General features: G+C 37.8%; 2 protein-coding genes across 2 annotated transcripts; both read right to left on the bottom strand.

Moving 5' to 3' along the window:
- Positions 1-2,541: 2,541 nt before the first annotated feature.
- Positions 2,542-7,443, bottom strand: zpcx (zona pellucida protein C). The gene is made up of 9 exons (XM_088355060.1): positions 7,017-7,443; positions 6,838-6,947; positions 6,033-6,106; positions 5,797-5,968; positions 5,613-5,703; positions 4,454-4,539; positions 4,296-4,381; positions 2,724-3,315; positions 2,542-2,602 (listed from the first exon to the last, which is right to left on the bottom strand). Exons 1-9 carry the CDS (start codon positions 7,362-7,364, stop codon positions 2,581-2,583), a joined length of 1,581 nt encoding a protein of 526 aa, XP_088211186.1. The 5' UTR covers positions 7,365-7,443; the 3' UTR covers positions 2,542-2,580.
- Positions 7,444-10,225: 2,782 nt separating this feature from the next.
- Positions 10,226-14,295, bottom strand: LOC148351524 (tubulin beta-4B chain-like). The gene is made up of 5 exons (XM_088353670.1): positions 14,117-14,295; positions 12,982-13,090; positions 12,752-12,862; positions 12,250-12,494; positions 10,226-11,156 (listed from the first exon to the last, which is right to left on the bottom strand). The coding sequence occupies exons 1-5, from the start codon at positions 14,171-14,173 to the stop codon at positions 10,347-10,349; spliced, it is 1,332 nt and encodes a 443-aa protein (XP_088209796.1). The 5' UTR covers positions 14,174-14,295; the 3' UTR covers positions 10,226-10,346.
- Between the last annotated feature and the right edge of the window lie 4,962 nt (positions 14,296-19,257).

Genomic DNA, 19,257 nt, shown 5'->3' with positions numbered 1-19,257 from the left:
GACAGTACAGTACTACAAAATAAGTGGCGCGCATGAGTATAATTGTAGTGGGACTACTAGTTTTAAGTAGTCATATTTCTGTGGTGCAGCGGTTTGCACATTCAACTAAAAGGTGAAAGGTCCCTGGTTTGAGACCAGGCTGAACCTTATGTTTGCCTGGAGAGGGATGGGCGCCACCAGATTGTACTTGCCCAAGACACATCACAGGAAATGGTACCCCTTGTAAGGTAAGTTTAAAGGGCATTTTGTATTCTCGAGCAGCTTCTTGTGATAAAAACCCTCAATTTGCTCAAAGCAGTATTCCTTAAAATAATAAGCAAAATTCCTCAACTATCAAACGTGTACTGTATTTTTTTTACTAAATAGGTGGAGAATTGTTTCAATTTTTCAGAACATGAGCTCCACTTATAGAGGGAACTGACTTAATTGTCCATCAACTTTTTGCTCAGGGTACCACAAAAATGTTAATCCCCTTTGAAAGGCTGGGCAAGAAAATAAGATGTATTTTGGTCTCTTTGAGTCTCCGTAGTTTGTATTATTTGTGCTTTGTTGCACTACACAATAGCAAGATCTATCAATCCATTATCTGCACCGCTTATCCCCATTAGGGTCGCGGTGTTACACCATCACCTGATCCAACACCTTCATTACGGCAAGGAAAAACTCAAAACCCTCAGCGTGTTTTTAAACATAGCTTTTTTTTTGCTCAATTAGAAACAAGAATTATTAGTTTCCCATTACAGGGGAAGTCAACCTGAAGGCTTCCCCAATAGTGTTATATTGTATGGGCCTCTACTGGTGTAAACACGGCATTTTGTGTCAGGGACTCAAAGTGTGCAAACCACAATATCTCATTTTCTCCCACCCCACAGCCTTTCGTGAGGTTTTTGGTGATAACATTTATGATTGTCTATGAATTTTTGCTTATTTAAATCAATGTTTTTACCACCGGGATGCGCTAAGTAACACTGAATCGGTTTTGTTTACAATGTTTTCTAAATTCACCAAATGGACAATCAGCTAAGGATTTTTCAGATTTCATAGTTTACTCAGGGGCAGCATTACGGTATCCTACTTAAGTTTGACTCTAAGATTTTGTGGCTATTTTAGTACCAGATCTACAAATCTGATAAGTAGAATGAGGTCTATGGAGATAATGGGGATGTATTTGTCCCAAGTAATGTTATAACTCTTAAATTAAAAATGTTTAGTTTGGTTTAGAGGTCAAGATGTTTATAGACATCCCCCAAACTATTCAAGTTGTTGGCATGATTGTCATAGATTGTCAGCCTATGGTTCACAAAAAAATGAGTACACAAATCCAAAGCAATTTAATTGTTGCTGTGGAAAATATATTTAAATGGTAAATATATTTGAATTGTTGTACTGCACTTGTAACGAATAGCACCAGATCATCTGTAGACATACATCTTAAGTCTCTTGGGAAAAGTATTCAGTACTGAATCGTTTTGCTACCAGCGCACGGTGAGATCTTGTGTACTGAAGAAAAACAAATTTAATCTTTGCCAAAAAGGATGCCATCATTCAATATCTTTGCAATCTTTTAATGATCAGCGATGCAATTGAAACATGTGTATCAGCAAGTATACTAATGTGCTCATGAGGTAGTACAGGGAAATGTATCAGTTTATTTTGCTCAAGAGTGCACTGCAAAAAATAAAAATAATTTGGCTGATTTTATTTTATTTCACTACAAACAAAAAAGTTGGGATGTAGTACAACATTGTTTCTCTGGTAGATTTATTTAAAATATACGTTAAGGAAAAAACTGGATAGACCTTGGAAAATCCACAATGACTCACGACCAGAACGGAATCAGGACCCAAATGCATAGCGTTAACCACAAGTTTTGATCAGAAGGAAGGGCAGCACCCGCGATCCGGTGCTCGCTGGACGCGGGAATCAAGCCCCTCACACAATCGGATCGTGATCCGAATAAGGAAATGGATCTTCCGGAGTGGGAGATGGCGGCGTAAAGGACAGAAAAAAAACAGGTCGATAGCCGGGATGGGAGAGCAAACATGGTCTGGGTCAGAAACAGGTCTAGCCGGAGAAAAACGGGGAAATCAGGAATGGATGGGTGGAAAAAGGGGTGCAAAAAGTGGGACCGACGGCAGTCAGCGTTAAAATGCATGCCTTATAGAAAGGTTCGCTGACGGACTGACAACAGGGGAGTGAAAGGACTGGGCACCAATCAGGTAGCCCGCATCGGCTGGCGCCAAACAAGCGGGCACAGGTGATCCTAATCAGTCAATGACAGCTAAATTATTCACCATTTTCAAGCTGTATTACCTGCCGAGTCAGATGAAACACAAAATATAAAAATATTGTCAAAATAATTACAAAAATAAAAAGGAAATAAATTGTTGCAGGGAAGTAAGTATTATCGATGGCGGAATTTTATTTATAAAAGTGTGCCTTGTCTGAAAAGGTTGGAAAACGCTACTAAGGTGAAAAGTTAACTGGATATCCGTTACCGCAACCAATAATTATGTAGCCAAAAAGAACAAAAGCTAAGAATGATTGATAAATGTTTTTATTCTTGCTTAAGAGTTGCAGTTACTCCACTTTATTCATCCTCCTGGAAAACAAGGAAAAAAAGAATTAAACTAGTACCAAGAACACTTGTGTGTAATGCTTTGCATTAGGCATAAAAATGTTGATAACGGGGCCAGATTTAACCCATGAGAGAAGCTCATCACCTCAACAAATCCAGAAAAACAGAACGCAGTCTTCCCCGTGTTCTGTTCCGCTTACACTCCGCTTGATCTGTTCCAAGTGTTCTAAAAACATCTTTTGCCACCACCGCTTCCTCATAGCTTAGAATTTGAGATCCATCAGCTTTTTTAGACATCTGAATTTTTGAGTGGACAATAGGTCCCACATCTTTAGTCCACTCTTGTTTTGAGGGTTTGTCATCAAGCCACAGTTCGTTTCCCTCCTCTAGGAGCAGAGGTCTGTCCTGGGCAAACTCTGGACTTGGAGTTTTGTCATCTATTGGTTTCATCTCCAGCTCCACAGTGGGAATTAAAAGTTCATTTAATGTGGCCTGATTTTTCTCATCTCGTGTTGGCAGCACTAGCGTCAGGCCGGATACAGGGTCTTGCTTTACTACCAAAACAGCACTTTCGGGAAGGGGCCACTGGAATTCGGGTGAGGCTGCGATATCAGACATGCTCTCCTCATTTGGTGGCGCAGCATCTGATTGCATAGAGTCCAATATTGGGTTTGAGAACGAGGATGCTGGTCTTTCCACAATTATTAATGGACCAGTGCTGATGACAGCCTTAGCATCTGTAAAGAAAGGTTTTCATTTAGAGCAGAGATGTCAAAGTCAAATAGATGGGCGGGAGGATCAAAAATGAGACTACAAGCAGAGGGCCAAACTGCTGGAATGTTGACAATTTCTTCAAATGTTGCATATCCTCTTCTGAGGCTAATGAATGCTACGGAACCTAACAGTACATTCAATTCAAGCAGATAAATCAAAACAATCTTATCTTGTCTGTCAGTAACATAGAATTTAGTAGGCACAAGAGAAATTTGCTTGAGTAAAAAAATCCCCACATGAATATTGAATGAAACAAACGGCTAATGCTAGTTGCTATTAACCCTGAAGCAAGTGAGCATGCGACCAAAATGTCAGCCGCTAAAGCAACGCTATTTGCCAATGTTGTGCTAGTCAACCCAAAAACAATGCTAGATACAAATATTAAAGCTAAATGCTAATGCTAAATATTGCATGTGTTCACTACTCCAAAGCTAGGATTGTTTTTGCTGTGTATTTGCATTTGTTTTCAATTTTCCAGGCTCCATTAGTAGCCAACAGTTTCTATTTTAGCTGAAGTGGGGAAAAGTGTTTTTATCATTCACTAAAGTAAAAAAAATAAAGTGCAAGAAACAGTAACATACAGGGAAAATAAATACAATGATTCCTGGTGTAAGATACAATAATTCGAGATTCCGGCCAGTTGTGGCTCACAGGCCTTGGCATATATGATTTAAATTGATTGTTTTGCACCAAAAATGTTAACAGAACTTTGAGAAGCATTTTATTGAATGTGAAGTGCTATACAAATTCATACATTCAATTTGATAATTTTTTAATTAAATTTTCCCCCAAAATAATTGTTACCAGAACATAAATTTTACTTATTTCTTTCTATATTACATTATTTTTGATGCATTTAAATCTGTCATTTTATTTCAGTTATTGTAGGTATTAATGCTTGTAGTGTTTACTAATATATTGAAAAAAAAAAAGAAAAACAGACCCAAAGGAAGATGCTTGACAGACAGGCCTCTACACTTAGAGTTACAGCAATGGCACACCTCCACATTGCCACTAAGCTCCTCCCATCTGAAAAATAACCGAACTTAAGCACATGGGTGAAAGAAAAATAACCCCACGAGTTAATCATTTGACAAATACCTTGAATCAACCGTGTTAAAGTTGCAAGATTTGGAGCCACTTGTTATCCCAATGTCTGAGATGACCACACTACAGTGGATGTAAAACTTCATGGGGAGGGAAATTAAATGATTAAAATATTCCCGAATTCTAAAACATACAAAATGTGAGAAAATGGTACATGTTTGCATAATCTCTTGATATAGATATACATATGTGTGTGTGTCATTTGTATTAATTATTTTCTGATCATGCATATTGAAGAGTCTCATATTTGACTTCCTGAGCTGTTACATCAAGTTAAGCACAACAGCAACCTAGCAAGCTTGTCACCCTATTGGTTTACATGTAAACAAGTCAAAAGGCTTTGAGTGTTTTAAGCTAAGTTTGGGTATTTTTTTGTGGAGAATGCCTAGTTGCTGTGCCTTAAAGGTACAATAATTCGCGAGCAGCCAAAATGGGGCCAGTTGGGAGGGGGGAAAAAAAAAAAAAAAAAAAAAAAAAAAAAAAAAAGACTTAATGGCGGAAAAACAGGATGCTGGCCGACCAAAAACATGCAGTAAGCAGCCATGAAAACCGCGAGCAAACGGTAAAAACTACCAGCAACAAACACCAACGCAGCCAGGAGAAAACAATGAGCATGGCAGGCAAACCATTTAGTTGACTGCTAATGGGGCTAACCAAGATCAAACATAACTGGAAGCCATCGGGAGCCTGCACACTAACGGGGAGCTATCTGAACAAAATCATATTTATTACAAAACATGCGGCGAAAAACAAGGGAAAAGTCACAATCTCATTGCTATGAGGAAAAGGAATGCAAGCTGTACAAGACGGCAGGTAGACACTGCCTGAGATAATCAAAGCAAGCGCCTTGGACAAAATCTGATGTCCCTCAGCCACACAGTAAGCAAAGTTCCAATTACTCGAAGCAGGTATGATGACTACAATCGCCGTCCGGTTTTCCCTGCGTTGTCCTCCAGTGACGTCACAGGTCTAGAAGATGAGATCAAACTGTACACTTAGAAAATCAATGTATTTAAGATCCATGGCGCGTGATATATTTTGGAACACAGCTGCATGATTGTGGAGAGGAACACTACGAGTTCTGTGCCAAATTTGGAAAAATAGGTCTTCTGAATCCCTTTAAGGAAACAGGTAATATTTTAGTTCTACTCACCTCAGAAATGAAATCGTTAGAATTCATAGCGAACTTCACTTTTGAGTAATCAGAGTCAAAGAATTCTACAGAACCCGATGGAGCAGCGCACCTGTGCAGAGCAACAGCCTCAACTTAAGTAATATTCATACAATAACCTGCATGCAACAAAATATTTATTTTAATATATATTCTTATAGCTCACCCTTTATTCAAGATGATTCCATTTCGGGGCTTAGTGCAAGCCTCTGAGCTTGAAGAGAGAAAACAGGACTGGATAAATAGCCGCTCATGAGGAAGGACTTGAGCAGACACCTGAACATGAATTAATTGGCCTCGCAAGTAGATGTTTGACTCCGCTGCACTCGTCCAGGAGGCTGCAGAAAAACATTTTGGGATAAACTTTCAACACACATTTCTAAAAATCTGTTCTGTACTCACAATCCATCACTTGTATGCCAAATTGTCTGCCTCCGTCTGCAAATTTTTGGTAGGTCAGTTGAGGCTCTTTGGACCTGGAAGACATTCATTGCATGCAAAACACGATTTTTTTCTTCTTTAGCTGTCAGTAGGAATTAAATTATTTCTTGAAAATTAGTCATTTTAGAGAAATGTTACACATTAATGGTATCAGTATTGATGACTACAAGATGCCGCTGTGCAGTTCTTTCTATCATTTTTTGTGCTTATTTACTAAAAACCTGCTCATTAGGCAGTACATTGGAGAACTACATTAAATAACTTATTTTGTCTGATGAAGTTTAATTTAAAAAAAAAAAAAAAACACTGCTAAGAAGTTTGAACTCAACTTAAGCATTATTGTTTTTGGGGAAAAGATAGTATAGTAAAATTTCGATTAAAAAAATTAGATTTACAGAATTACAGCATTATTTTTAACCGAAAACATTACTTTGAAAGACCACAAATGACATTTTATTGTCAATTTGGGCAACATGACAAAAACTTAGGACTACCGCCAGAAATCAGTTTTTCAACATTTTCAATGGACGGTGTGCCACAAGGTTTTAATGGGGGGAAAAAGGTGCTCTGAAAATGTATTGAACTAGGCTTTGTGTTTGAACCAAGACTACCATCTAGAGGGTTAAGAGGAACATTGCTCGTTTTTCCCCCCAATGTCCATATAAAATGCATATTTTGTCATTTGCTATGAACTGGCATTGTAAACCACAGAAGATTTGTAGTACTTGTTACCACAGACAAACAGGATAACAAGACCATACTGTACCTATTTAGAATACAGGAAACATGCACAGTTGAAGTTATCAGCCCAGTGTTGACGTTCTTCCTCAGACTGAAACGGAGAACATTGGAAAACACGTCCAAGCCGTTCTCCACCTGTTGGACAATCTCCATTCAGAAGCAAGTTCAAATAACCTTACTAAAATCAGACTTAGGTTAACTCACATGGTGACTGGTTCCACACTGGTCGTAGCCATACGTGAACATCAGCTGGCTTGGGAGCTCGCTATTACTATAGCAGCCGTTACCCAACAGGATCTGATCTCGGAAGAGCTCGTCGTCAACTAGTTTCTTGTCCACAAGCACGATCAATTCACTTTCATCACAGTACACCTGCACTGCGAGATCCTTCGTGATGGATGACAACTCGCTCGATTTGGCAAATTGAGGGAATTGCCATCTCCGGGGATTCGAGAAGCTCATTTCATATGAAAAAGGAAGAAAGGCAGCCTCTGTGATATAAACCAGAAGATAACATACAAGGACACACAGAGAGACCTCCAGTGCAGCCATTGCTGAGCTCAAAGTTGGTCAAATGCTCGAGTGAATTGGTAAACCTGTGCAATAACTAATTGTTTCAGTGGTGAGCAGACAGCTGCTGCCAGTCACACTAATGAGGCAGCACTGAGGTTAATCACAATTGGCTATTAACAAGTGGCCACATACAGTAGATCAGATATGTCAAAGTCAAGGCGCCTGGGAATTTTTCTTTGACTTGGTTCATTCAACGTACCATATTTGCCAAATTATTGGACCACTAGTCTTTTTCCTTCACCCACACGCATAACTTATGTTTGAAACGGGAGGACTTTAATGGCAATATGGAGGTGTGCTATTGCTGTAACTTTAAGTGTAGAGGGGCAGCACGGCGGATGGGTGGTTAGCACGCAGCCCCGCGGTGCGGAGGTTCAGGGTTCAAGATTATGTTATACAATGGTTATGTTGAACAACTATTTTACCACCAACTACCATAACTCTGTTATCATCAACATATATTAGTCCTCATTTTAGCTGCATTGAATCAAATGCAGGGGCTGAGCACCCCCAAAACTCTGAACCTAAAATCGCCCATGCTGAAAAGAATCTTACTTGGGGTCTGTTTTCCTGTGTTTCTTATGTATTCAAACGATGTTGATTAGTTTATAGTTTAGTAGACACCCAAAAATGAAATGAAATGAAATTATCTGCATTTATATAGCGCTTTTCAAGTCAATGACTTCCCAAAGCGCTTTACAGTGTGCTTCACATTTCCCAATAGTGGCCGTGATCTGTGCAGCCATGTAAGGGAACAGAAGACAGTCCTTACCTCAGATAACAAATTCAAACATGTTTTAAAAGCCTGCTCCTGACCCTCTTTTCTATTAAATCTCCTAATTAAAAAAAACAACAAGTCTCAAAACGCTGCACAGACCAAATATTATTGCAAACTACTGACTATTATTACACCATCCCCCGTTCTAAAACCTACATGGGGGCAAGGAGAAACTCAAAAACTCAACATGAGGAAAATGAAGATACCTTAAGAAGAACAAACTGGCATCTTATGCAGTCTCGTTTGGAGGTGCCCAATATGAAAAACAGAACAAACCTATCAAGTATCAATAAATAAACTCTACAATGATTAATACTTACAATAACCTAACAGAAATAAAATTACATATTTTATGAAATGCACCAAATATAAATAAGTATATAAAAAAATGATAGTAGGTACTAAAAATCATGCTCTGGTAAATAAGATAGTGGGGAAAATAGACAAAAAATACAATTTGTATAGATAGATACATAGATAGATACTTTATTAATCCCCGAAGGGAAATTCACATTTCCAGCAGCATCCCTGAGCTGAGAACAATAATAAAGCAAAAATAATACAATATACAAATACCCAGTGTGACGTGCAAATACCCACTGTAGCGTGTTATATAGAATAACTAAATAGTGCTACACAGAATACATATTGCAATAAGATTCGGTAATATGAAATGTAGGTGGTGTGGTTTACTGTGGGCTTTTACTCTGCCGGGTAGAGTTAAAGAGCCTCATGGCATGAGGAAGAAAAGATCTCTTCAGCCTGTCCGTAGTACAAGACAGTGACAGCAGTCTGTTGCTGAAACTGCTCTTCTGTCTGGAGATAATGCTGTGTAGTGGATGCGATGGATTGTCCATGATTGACCGCAGCTTTTTCAGTGCCCGTCTCTCAGCTACTGTTGTTAGGATATCACATTCAATTAACTACTCCAGGTGCTGTTTAAAAATATCCTTAGCGCAGAGAAAAAAATAAGGTCACTCATATGTCAAGGCCAGCGGGCCACATCCGGCCCCCGAGGTTTTCTTCAGCCCCTGAAATAATCATAATTCATTATTGCATCATAAACCAGGAATCATCAGGTATATTTTTCACTCTACGTTACTGTTTTTCTGCAGATCGGTCCTGGTTAGCCATTTTTACCAGCCAACTAGCCTGCCTTGTCCTGGCTGGTTTAGCCCGTTGGGGCTCTGTTATAGTTCGCCCTATTTTGGCTGCTCGCTATTGGTTTCACCAACGCTGCACCCCTTGCGACACGCCTGGGCATTCTTTACCAAAACTTAAAACACTCAAAACCTTTAAGATGTGAACAAATATGGTAAGTTGTTTGCAAGGGTGCTGGGGTTCTTCACATCACGTCAGCTCAGGATGTCAAAGACGAGGAAGACTTTTATATATTGTACAAAAGGTTTTACTATTTTCTCACATTTTGTATGTTTTAGAATTTGGGTATCAGTTACTAGGACTTAGGAAAATTGTGTTTAGTGCATGCTGAAAATTAAAAATGCCACAGGAATATGGCTTTCTGAAAAAGCAATTCCTGGTACCAGTCTTTTTAAAAACGATGTAATTGACAAATTCCTTCATTAAAGTTGATTGATTTCACTAGACTATAAGAGCCATATTTATTTGTCAACATTTGATAAGTCTAGTTCTACGCTTGTAGACACTCCCCTCTCTAGAGTATACATATATCGAGTATATATTTTAGATTGGACTCAGGCGCTGTCTTGTGAAAAATGCTTCTGGAGCATTTGTTTTCTCCCCTATTTTATTATGTTTTTTTGTGAGCAGGTATCACCCTTTTGACACTGATTTTAAAATTTGTGTGGTCACCTAGTGCACGGTAAAAACAAATATGTGCTTCTTATTTTAGAAGAAACATGCAGTATAAAAAATCTAAAAAATATTTTCAATTCATATTAACCTAGAAATATAGTACAAAATGGACAAAAAGTACTTCACATGGGTAAGTAAGAACTACAGTTTACCTTACTTAAAATTGTCAGTGGCAGTAAATGTGTCAAAATTGACTCAAACCGTAGTAACACTCTTTACATGATACTTGTGAAAAAAATAGTTTAATGTGACAGAATCACATAATAAATGATTTAATACAAACATACAAATACAAAAAATCCAAGCCGATACGGGTTTCTCCATAATGAATAAACAGTTCAAAGTTTTTAGTCTTCCTCTGCCTCCTCCTCTCCTTCCCCTTCATCTTCAGCGGTGGCGTCCTGGTACTGTTGGTACTCGGACACTAAATCGTTCATGTTGCTCTCAGCTTCTGTAAACTCCATCTCGTCCATGCCTTCGCCCGTGTACCAGTGAAGAAAAGCTTTACGCCGCAGCATGGCTGTGAACTGCTCCGAGATGCGCTTGAACATCTCCTGGATGGCCGTGGTGTTACCGATGAAAGTGACGGCCATTTTGAGTCCGCGGGGCGGGATGTCGCACACTGCCGTTTTGACGTTGTTGGGGATCCATTCCACGAAGTAGCTGCTGTTCTTGTTCTGCACGTTCAGCATCTGCTCGTCCACTTCCTTCATCGACATTCGACCGCGGAAAACGGTAGCGACCGTGAGGTAGCGGCCCTGGCGGGGGTCACACGCCGCCATCATGTTCTTGGCGTCGAAGGCTTGCTGGGTGAGTTCGGGCACAGTGAGCGCCCTGTACTGCTGGCTCCCCCTGCTGGTCAGGGGGGCAAAGCCCGGCATGAAAAAGTGCAATCGAGGGAAAGGGACCATGTTGACGGCTAGTTTTCGGAGGTCGGCATTGAGTTGGCCCGGGAAGCGTAAACAGGTGGTGACCCCACTCATGGTGGAGGACACGAGGTGGTTTAGGTCTCCGTACGTGGGCGTGGTCAGTTTGAGCGTGCGGAAACAGATGTCGTACAGGGCCTCATTGTCGATGCAGTAGGTTTCGTCTGTGTTTTCTACAAGCTGGTGGATGGACAGGGTGGCGTTGTAAGGTTCCACGACTGTATCTGATACCTGTAACAAGAATTAGCATTAGTGGACACAGCATAAGTCTACGTTTACATGCAGGGAATAGTCAGATTAAGACCAAAATATTGCAGATAAGGTAATCGCTCACTATAACGTAGTTTGTCTCGCTGCTTCACGAAATATCATGCATCGTACATTATCATTGGCTAACTCGCTGCTTCATGGATTTAACATGCATTGTGTTCTACTTTCTTATTGGCTAAACAGTCCAAGACAATAGGTATTGGTAAAAAATGATTTTCACATAGGTAAACAGCACTTTATTTGTTGAATTAATGTTTGGAGATTTAAAAAAGTGTGTGGTCTTGTTTCAATGTATTGAGTATTTGTTAGTATCAATATCAGTTATGATACTATTAACTAAGGAAAATAAAGGTTTTTACTTAACTGCCCCGGGACAAACCAGGGTTCAATGTATTTGAGTTGTTTATCTGAATATGCTCCTATTTGGAGCTAAACAGAATTTGGAAATTTTCTACTCGCGACTGCCTCCTGGGTTGTGACATCATTGCAGCCTCTATCACTCCTTATGTTGCATGAGCAAGTACGCTAATTTTTAAGACACGCTTGAATAAACTATTTTTTCATCTTTCTTGTGGATTGGTTACAGATCTTTTCTTACTTGGCATTTTCAAGCAACAGTATCATACACAAAAACTAAGGGGACAAGGATGACGTTTCCATTTCCATCCCCCTGATTCTTCCTGTCTAATATATTCTGCCCTGAACAGCTTTGCAAAAAGATAAAGCAGAGGAAAAAAGTGAAGGGTTCTTTGAACTCATCGCATTGTTAACACCATGGTTATTAGAAAAAATATTCTACTTTTAACTTGGGACACTTCAAATGACGCAGCTCTTTTTAATACTCTTTCAGGTGCACCTTTACAGTTTTTGTCCATGCTTGTTTTTCTTCTGCTACTTTTTCTTCAATTGAACTGGGTATGTATTACAGAAACTGAAGAGAGACAAATAGTGGCTATGTATGTGGAATTAACTAACTAGTCAAGTAAACATATTCTGATTTGTCAAACACGAATTCTGATCTCAATTTGACTAAACAAACCTAGTGAAAGCTTACCTTGGGGGAGGGCACCACACTGAACGTATTCATAATCCTGTCGGGGTACTCTTCACGAATTTTGCTGATGAGTAGGGTTCCCATGCCTGAGCCGGTTCCACCCCCGAGGGCGTGGGTGAGCTGGTACCCTTGCAAGCAGTCACAGTTCTCGGACTCTTTTCGTACAACATCCAGGACAGAGTCCACCACCTCGGCCCCCTCGGTGTAGTGACCTTTTGCCCAGTTGTTACCAGCACCACTCTGACCTGCAAAGGAAGGATTTGGTGAGCCAATTTGTCATCTAGTGCAGTGGTACCTTAATTGGGGTAAATTGTACTCCAAGTGGTACGTGAAGGCACTCACGGGAGAATGTAGCATCCATACAAAATAAATTGAAATTATCAAAGAATGATTACTTCTGTATGTCCTTTTTTATATTCAAGAGATAAAATAGGGAAATTATATAATTATATGTATTATAATTTTACTTAAAACAAATGTGATATACTTAGTTTCAACTTACCAAACACAAAATTGTCGGGCCTGAAGATTTGCCCAAAGGGACCGGATCTCACAGAGTCCATGGTCCCTGGTTCCAAGTCCACCAGCACAGCACGTGGCACATATTTACCTCCTACATGCCCAGAAAATACATACATTCAGTGCCAATGACCACTGAAATCTATATATATTTTGACCATTTTTGGATTTAAGCATTTTAATATTCATGTTTTTTTTATTTAAAACACAAACCTGTTGCCTCGTTATAGTAAACATTGATCCTGTCTAGCTGCAGGTCACTGTCTCCATGGTAAGTCCCTGTTGGGTCAACGCCATGTTCATCACTGATCACTTCCCAGAACTACAAAATAAAATCACAAAAAATGATAAGCACAAGCTACCAATTCATAACCATTTGATTTTGCATTTTCCCAAGCAACATGACCCCGGATAAGCGGAAGATTGATGCATGGATGGATGGATGGATGATTTTGTATTTCTACAGTCAACAATCTTGTGCTACTTGTGCTAGCTAACAAAGACACTAGGTCTTTGGATCACATCAAAAAAATGTAAAAAGTAATAGACAAAAAACATTAAAAGACAAAAAACATGCATGCAATTGTTTTTGAACTTTTCGATTAAAATGTTTTTTTATTTACAAAGGTCAAAATGACCCATATTCGGGATCACAAAACCAGAAAAAAATACCAGATATACGCATTCCCAGTGTAAAGTACTTCAAGGACAAAAACCTTTGCATTTTTTGAATGTAATGCCCAATACAACCCAAATGAGTGATCACAAAACAAAATTTTATTTTTAAAAAACATTCCAAAATAATAAAACCTGCATCTAAAAATAGTGAAATTATTTAAAATAAACAGAAAAAATAATTCAATGCATTTTATAGTTTAATGCCAAATATGACCCAAATTAGTGATCCAAAAAAACAACAGTAGGAAAAAACAAATTCCCTGCATTTAAAAAAGAAATACTAATGAGAAAAATAATTTAACACATTTTTAAAGCTTTAAAAAGCTAATATGATCCATATTAGTGATCCCTAACAATTAAAAACAAAATATGTCACAAATGTACAAAAGACAAAAACATGCATTAGAAATATTACTGATAATTAAAACACTTTAAATTCATCCTTAAAAGCTTATAAAGTCCAATATGAGCCACACGAGTAATTAAAAAAATGAAAATATAAATGTATCTTAACATACAGATTTAACAAAGTATCCTCTGGCAGTTGTAAATGGAGCAAACAGAAAACAGCACATAATATACAAACAGACAAAACAAGTGCCGGGAAGCCATTGTCAATAAGATGAACAAATACAGTATATATGTATATTCGGGAATAAAGTTATATTACCTTGGCACCAATCTGGTTACCACATTGGCCAGCCTGAATGTGAACGATTTCCCTCATTGTGGATGCAGAAAGCAATAAATAGACGCAAAAAACAAAAGGAAAATCAAACGAGGTTTTTGAGTTTCTTCTTCTCGCCTTGCAGTCTAGTCTCTCTTAGTGTTTAATTCTGACTGATTCATATACCCCCGAGTGCTTCCCTGCAGATCCCCTTCTCTCTGTCACAGAGATGCACACGTTTACGTATGCGCTTACAGACAAATGACGCCTGCACGAATGAAAGACATTACAATGATATTTTCCTCCCAAACGATGAAAACAGAGGCTCACGCATGACACCATTAATCATTACAGAATGCGCTCTGTCATCACGCGTACCGAAACGTCGCTCTTACAAAATAACTATATCAATTAAACGTTTGTGGTGGCGTATTGTGCCTTAATCAATGACTACATTTTTGCGTAATAATAAAAAAAATGCTGTAACGAACTGGGTGGCGTATTGTTTTTTCACGAAGCGTTAATTTTTCAAATGTCTTTAATACATCGTGCGAATTTTGATCTTGAAATTTTTGCTTCTTTGCTGTTCTAGTTCGCCGTTGCAGAGACCTTATGAAGCGGTTTGTATTCTCAAATGAAAGGCTATACAAGCCCAACACGTCACTAATGAGCTGCTGATTAGCTAGAAATTAAAAATGGTGAAAATGAAATGATTACTTGCCCGCAGTTCTGACCATATTGTCAAGAGCACTTTTATTATTGAATACAATTGACAATAGAGTATCGCTATACTATCTTAGGATTAGTCAGGGGCGTTACCAGGGAGGTACGGGGTCCGCTCTGCCCACCCAAAGAAAACCCTGGAGTGGTGACAGCATTCTGGGGAAAAACAATGAACAAAAGTAAATACATTAAAAAGGGAAATGAGAAAAAGGAAATAAAAAATAATATAGCAAGAAAAAAGTAAAAAGCTGGGGGAGGCAAATAATAAAAAAGGAAAAGGTGAAAAAGAAACAAAAAAGTTAGCTAATATTGGAGTTACATGGTCAAACCTTTTTATCTTAATAAAAGGGACCACATTGGCTTCAGAAATTTGGCCAAGGGGCCCATCCTAGATAGATCAATTTTTTGTTATATTTCTTTATATTTGAATTTACATAGATATGTTTCATCAAATTATTTTCACTAAATTTGATATTCATTTTTATAGTCTTACTTTATATTTATGTCGTATTACTTTAGTTGTTTAAGTGTTTTTGTAGTATTTCTGCAATGTAATATTTCTGTTGTATTTGGTTACATCTTATTTACATTCAATTTACACAGTTCCCATTTAAAATGAAAATATATTGAGATAGAATTGCAAATTTAACAGTAATTACATTTTATGTACCTTGTATTAAAGTTTAAAACCCAGTAAAGGATTCAATGACAGCCTACATATTATTTATTAGTCACAGAATTATGACATCGGAACAATGCCCTGACCATCCTCCGAATTTTAAATAATATACTAAGGTGTTACCACTTGTGCAGATATTTGAAATATGTCATAATATAATAATAAAACATCAAGGAAAAACTGTCAGTAGCAATGATGTAATAAGGGCATGTTGGTGATACTCGACCTAAATAAAATATTTTACTTTTACAGTTAAATTATTTTTAAATATGATTATGCATTTGAACTACATTTACATTTTATTTACTTTGTATAAAAATGTAATACCGACTAAATGATAATAAGAGCCGACGTGTAGTTTCCAAAACACAACAGAGAATCTGCACAATGCCCTTATGCTTCAATTACACAATGCACAATGCTTCAATTATTAAATAATACACATCAGTGTTTGTTAAAACCACTGGTTAGTTAATTTAATATTTGGTGCAGATATTTCCAATATTTCTTATGTCATAAAATAATGATATGACATCAAGGAAAAAATGTCATGACAGTAGCAATGATGTATTAAGGGTTTGTTGGTAATACTCTATTTAATAACAACATTTCACTTTTAAAATCAATTACATTGAGATATGATAATGCATTTGAACTTTATTTAGCAAGTTATCTTTTCACATTTTTTGCAAGCAAGCAAGCTAATATTTTATATTTTTCCGTTAGTCATCAAGCTAAGTTTTGGCCTCCTTTAAAGCTAGCCATCAAGTTTGATCTTAACTAGCTCCCTTATATTTTTTTTACCTGAGTATGAACTTGACATTAAAATATTATCATCGATCATATTTGGCATTTTGATTCAATGTAAACAAAATTACATATCTACTTTTCCCATATTTAGCTTAAAATATTCCCGTTCCCACAAAATATTTTATATAGCTGATGTTGTATTTTACTGGTTTTTGTTGTTGTTGTTATGCTCTGTGCAGCCCTTTGAGACCTTTTGTGATAAAGGGCTATACAAATAAATATGATTTGACTTAACTATTTATATCTCATTTACTTTATTTTAAAATGTTTAACTTAATAAATAATAAGGACTGACGTGCAATTTGAACAACACACAGTTTATTTGTCACAGTCGCCGTGGCGACCAGTCTGCTGCGCCCCCGAACTCAAGCTGTAGCAGATCAACTGATTGCTGGTCTGCTACTTAAGGCTGGGTTGTGGGTTTGGCGGGCGCTGGCTCATTACACATTCCCCGGTCTGTTATGCCTTGTCCTGTTTAGTTGAGTTGGAAGAAACAACTGTTTGTTTTGTCATGTCCCAGAGTTTTGGACAACTTTTATTTTGGTGAATAAAAGTTTTGGATCGTTACGCAATTGAGTTCTCCCTTCCTGCCTCCGTTCCGGTCCGGTCACCCCTTCCACTCCACCACGCCTCGTGACATTAGTCACAATGTGCACAATACTTTTATCACGTTTCAGTTATTAAACAATACACATTGGTGTTTGTTAATTTAGTCGTTAGTGCAGATATCTCTAATATATATTATGTCACAATATAATAATATAACATCAAGGAAATGTAATGTCAGTAACAATGATGTATTAAAGGCAGGTTGGTGATACTTGACCTACATTTAATAAAAACATTGAAATTTTAAAATCAAATAACATTGCGATACGATTATATAGTTACATTTGATTTACCTCACATGAAAATCAACAAATTATTTCATAGGAGCAGTTCCAAAACGGTTTCCATAGTCACTTGATTAAGGAATCTGCAAAATGCATTCATCATGCTTAAACGAAAACTAAATGAAAAACAATCCACATTAGTGTCCGTTACACTGGCTCCATAATTCATATTTCCAGTATACAATGCCACAATATAATTTATTAAAAACATAAAATGGTAAATGGTCTCCATTTATATTGCACTTTTCAAGTCTCTGGGGACCTCCTAAAGCGCTTAACAATGTGCTTCACACTCATTTATTCACACACACGCTCACACCGTTAGCGACGTCAGCAATGCAAGGCCAATACTTGCTTATACGTTATGTCATTAGAAATCATGTATTAAGGGCATGTTGGACATATTTTACCTAGATTTAGTACAAATGGGCAGCATGGCAGCGCAATGGTTAGCGCGTGTGCGGCACAGTTCTGAGGTCATGAGATCGAACCTTCTTGTGTGGAGTTTGCATGTTCTCCCCGTGCTTGCGTGGGTTTCCTTCGGGCACTCCAGTTTCCTCCCACATTCCAAAAACATGCATGTCAGGTTAATTGGCCGGTCCAACTTGTCCCTTGGTGTTAATGAGCGAGTGAGTTGTCTGTCCCTGTGTGCCCTGCGACTGGCTGGCAAACGGTTCAGGGTGTCCCCTGCCCACTGCCCGAAGATAGCTGGGATGGGCTCCAGCACCCCCGCGACCCTAGTGAGGATAAGCAGTGCAGATAATGGATGGATGGATGGATTTAATACAAATGGGCAGCACGGCGGATGAGTGGTTACCGCTTCCGCGGCACAGATCTGAGGACAGGGGTTCAAATCCAGCTACCACCCTTCCTGTGCAGAGTTTGCATGTTCTCTCCGTGCTTGTGTGGGTTTCCTCGCACATTCCAAAAACATGCATGCCAGGTTAATTGGCCGCTTGTAATAGTCCCTAAGTGTGAATTAGCTAGTGAGTTGTATGTCCATGTGTGCCCTGCAACTCTCTGCCCACTGCCCGAAGATTCCTGGTTTCAGCTCCATCAACCCCGCAACCCTACTGAAGATAAGCGATGCAGATAATGGATGGATTAATACAAATATTTGACTCCTAAACTCAAATTACACTGATATATTTTGAATTTAAATATTTTATTTACCTTTGTATTAAACTGTAAAACCCAACAACTTATTTAGAAAGAGCCTACATATATTTTACATAACACACAATCAGTTTACTAGTCACAAGACTCGAGAATTAGCACAATGTCTTTATCATGCTTTAATTATTCAACAATACACATTGGTGTTTGTTACCACAGAATACTTAATTCAGTAGTAAGTGCAAATGGTTACAATATATCTTGTCACAATATAATAATAAAACATCAAGGAAAGTGTTATGTCAGTAGCAATGATGTATTAAGGGCATGTTGATGATGCTATACATACATTTAATAACAACTTTTGACTTTTAAAATTAAATAAATGTTTGAGAAATGATTTTAACTTTGACTATATTTGATTTACTTCGTATTGAAATATAAAACCCAATAAATTATCATAAGAGCCAGCGTATAATTTCCAAAACACACAAACTGTTTATCAGTCACAAGACTAGAGAATTTGCACAATGTCTTTATCATGCTTTAATTATTCAACAATCCACATTAGTGTTTGTTACACTGGCTTCATAATTCATTAGTTTGTGCATATACTCCCAGTATTGATTAAATAAAATAACATCGAGGGAAAAGTTATGTCACTAGCAATGATGTATTATGGGCATGTTGAGGATGCTTAACATACATTTAATACAAATATTTGACTTTTAAAATCAAATTACAATCATATCATTTTGAATTTGAACTATAATTAAATTTATTTACCGTGTATTGATGAGTAAAACCCCCCCCCGAAGATATTTAATGAGAACTTACATTTAATTTACAACACACAAACTGTTTACTAGTCACAAGACTCAAGAATTTGCACAATGTCTTTATCATGCTTTAATTATTCAACA

This window comes from Urocampus carinirostris, chromosome 15 (assembly GCF_059441175.1).
Source record: "Urocampus carinirostris isolate Australia breed hairy pipefish chromosome 15, RoL_Ucar_1.0, whole genome shotgun sequence".
NCBI classification, from domain to species: Eukaryota; Metazoa; Chordata; class Actinopteri; order Syngnathiformes; family Syngnathidae; genus Urocampus; species Urocampus carinirostris.
The sequence above is the reverse complement of the archived record's forward strand: the minus strand, read 5'-3'. Positions and strand labels throughout refer to the sequence as shown.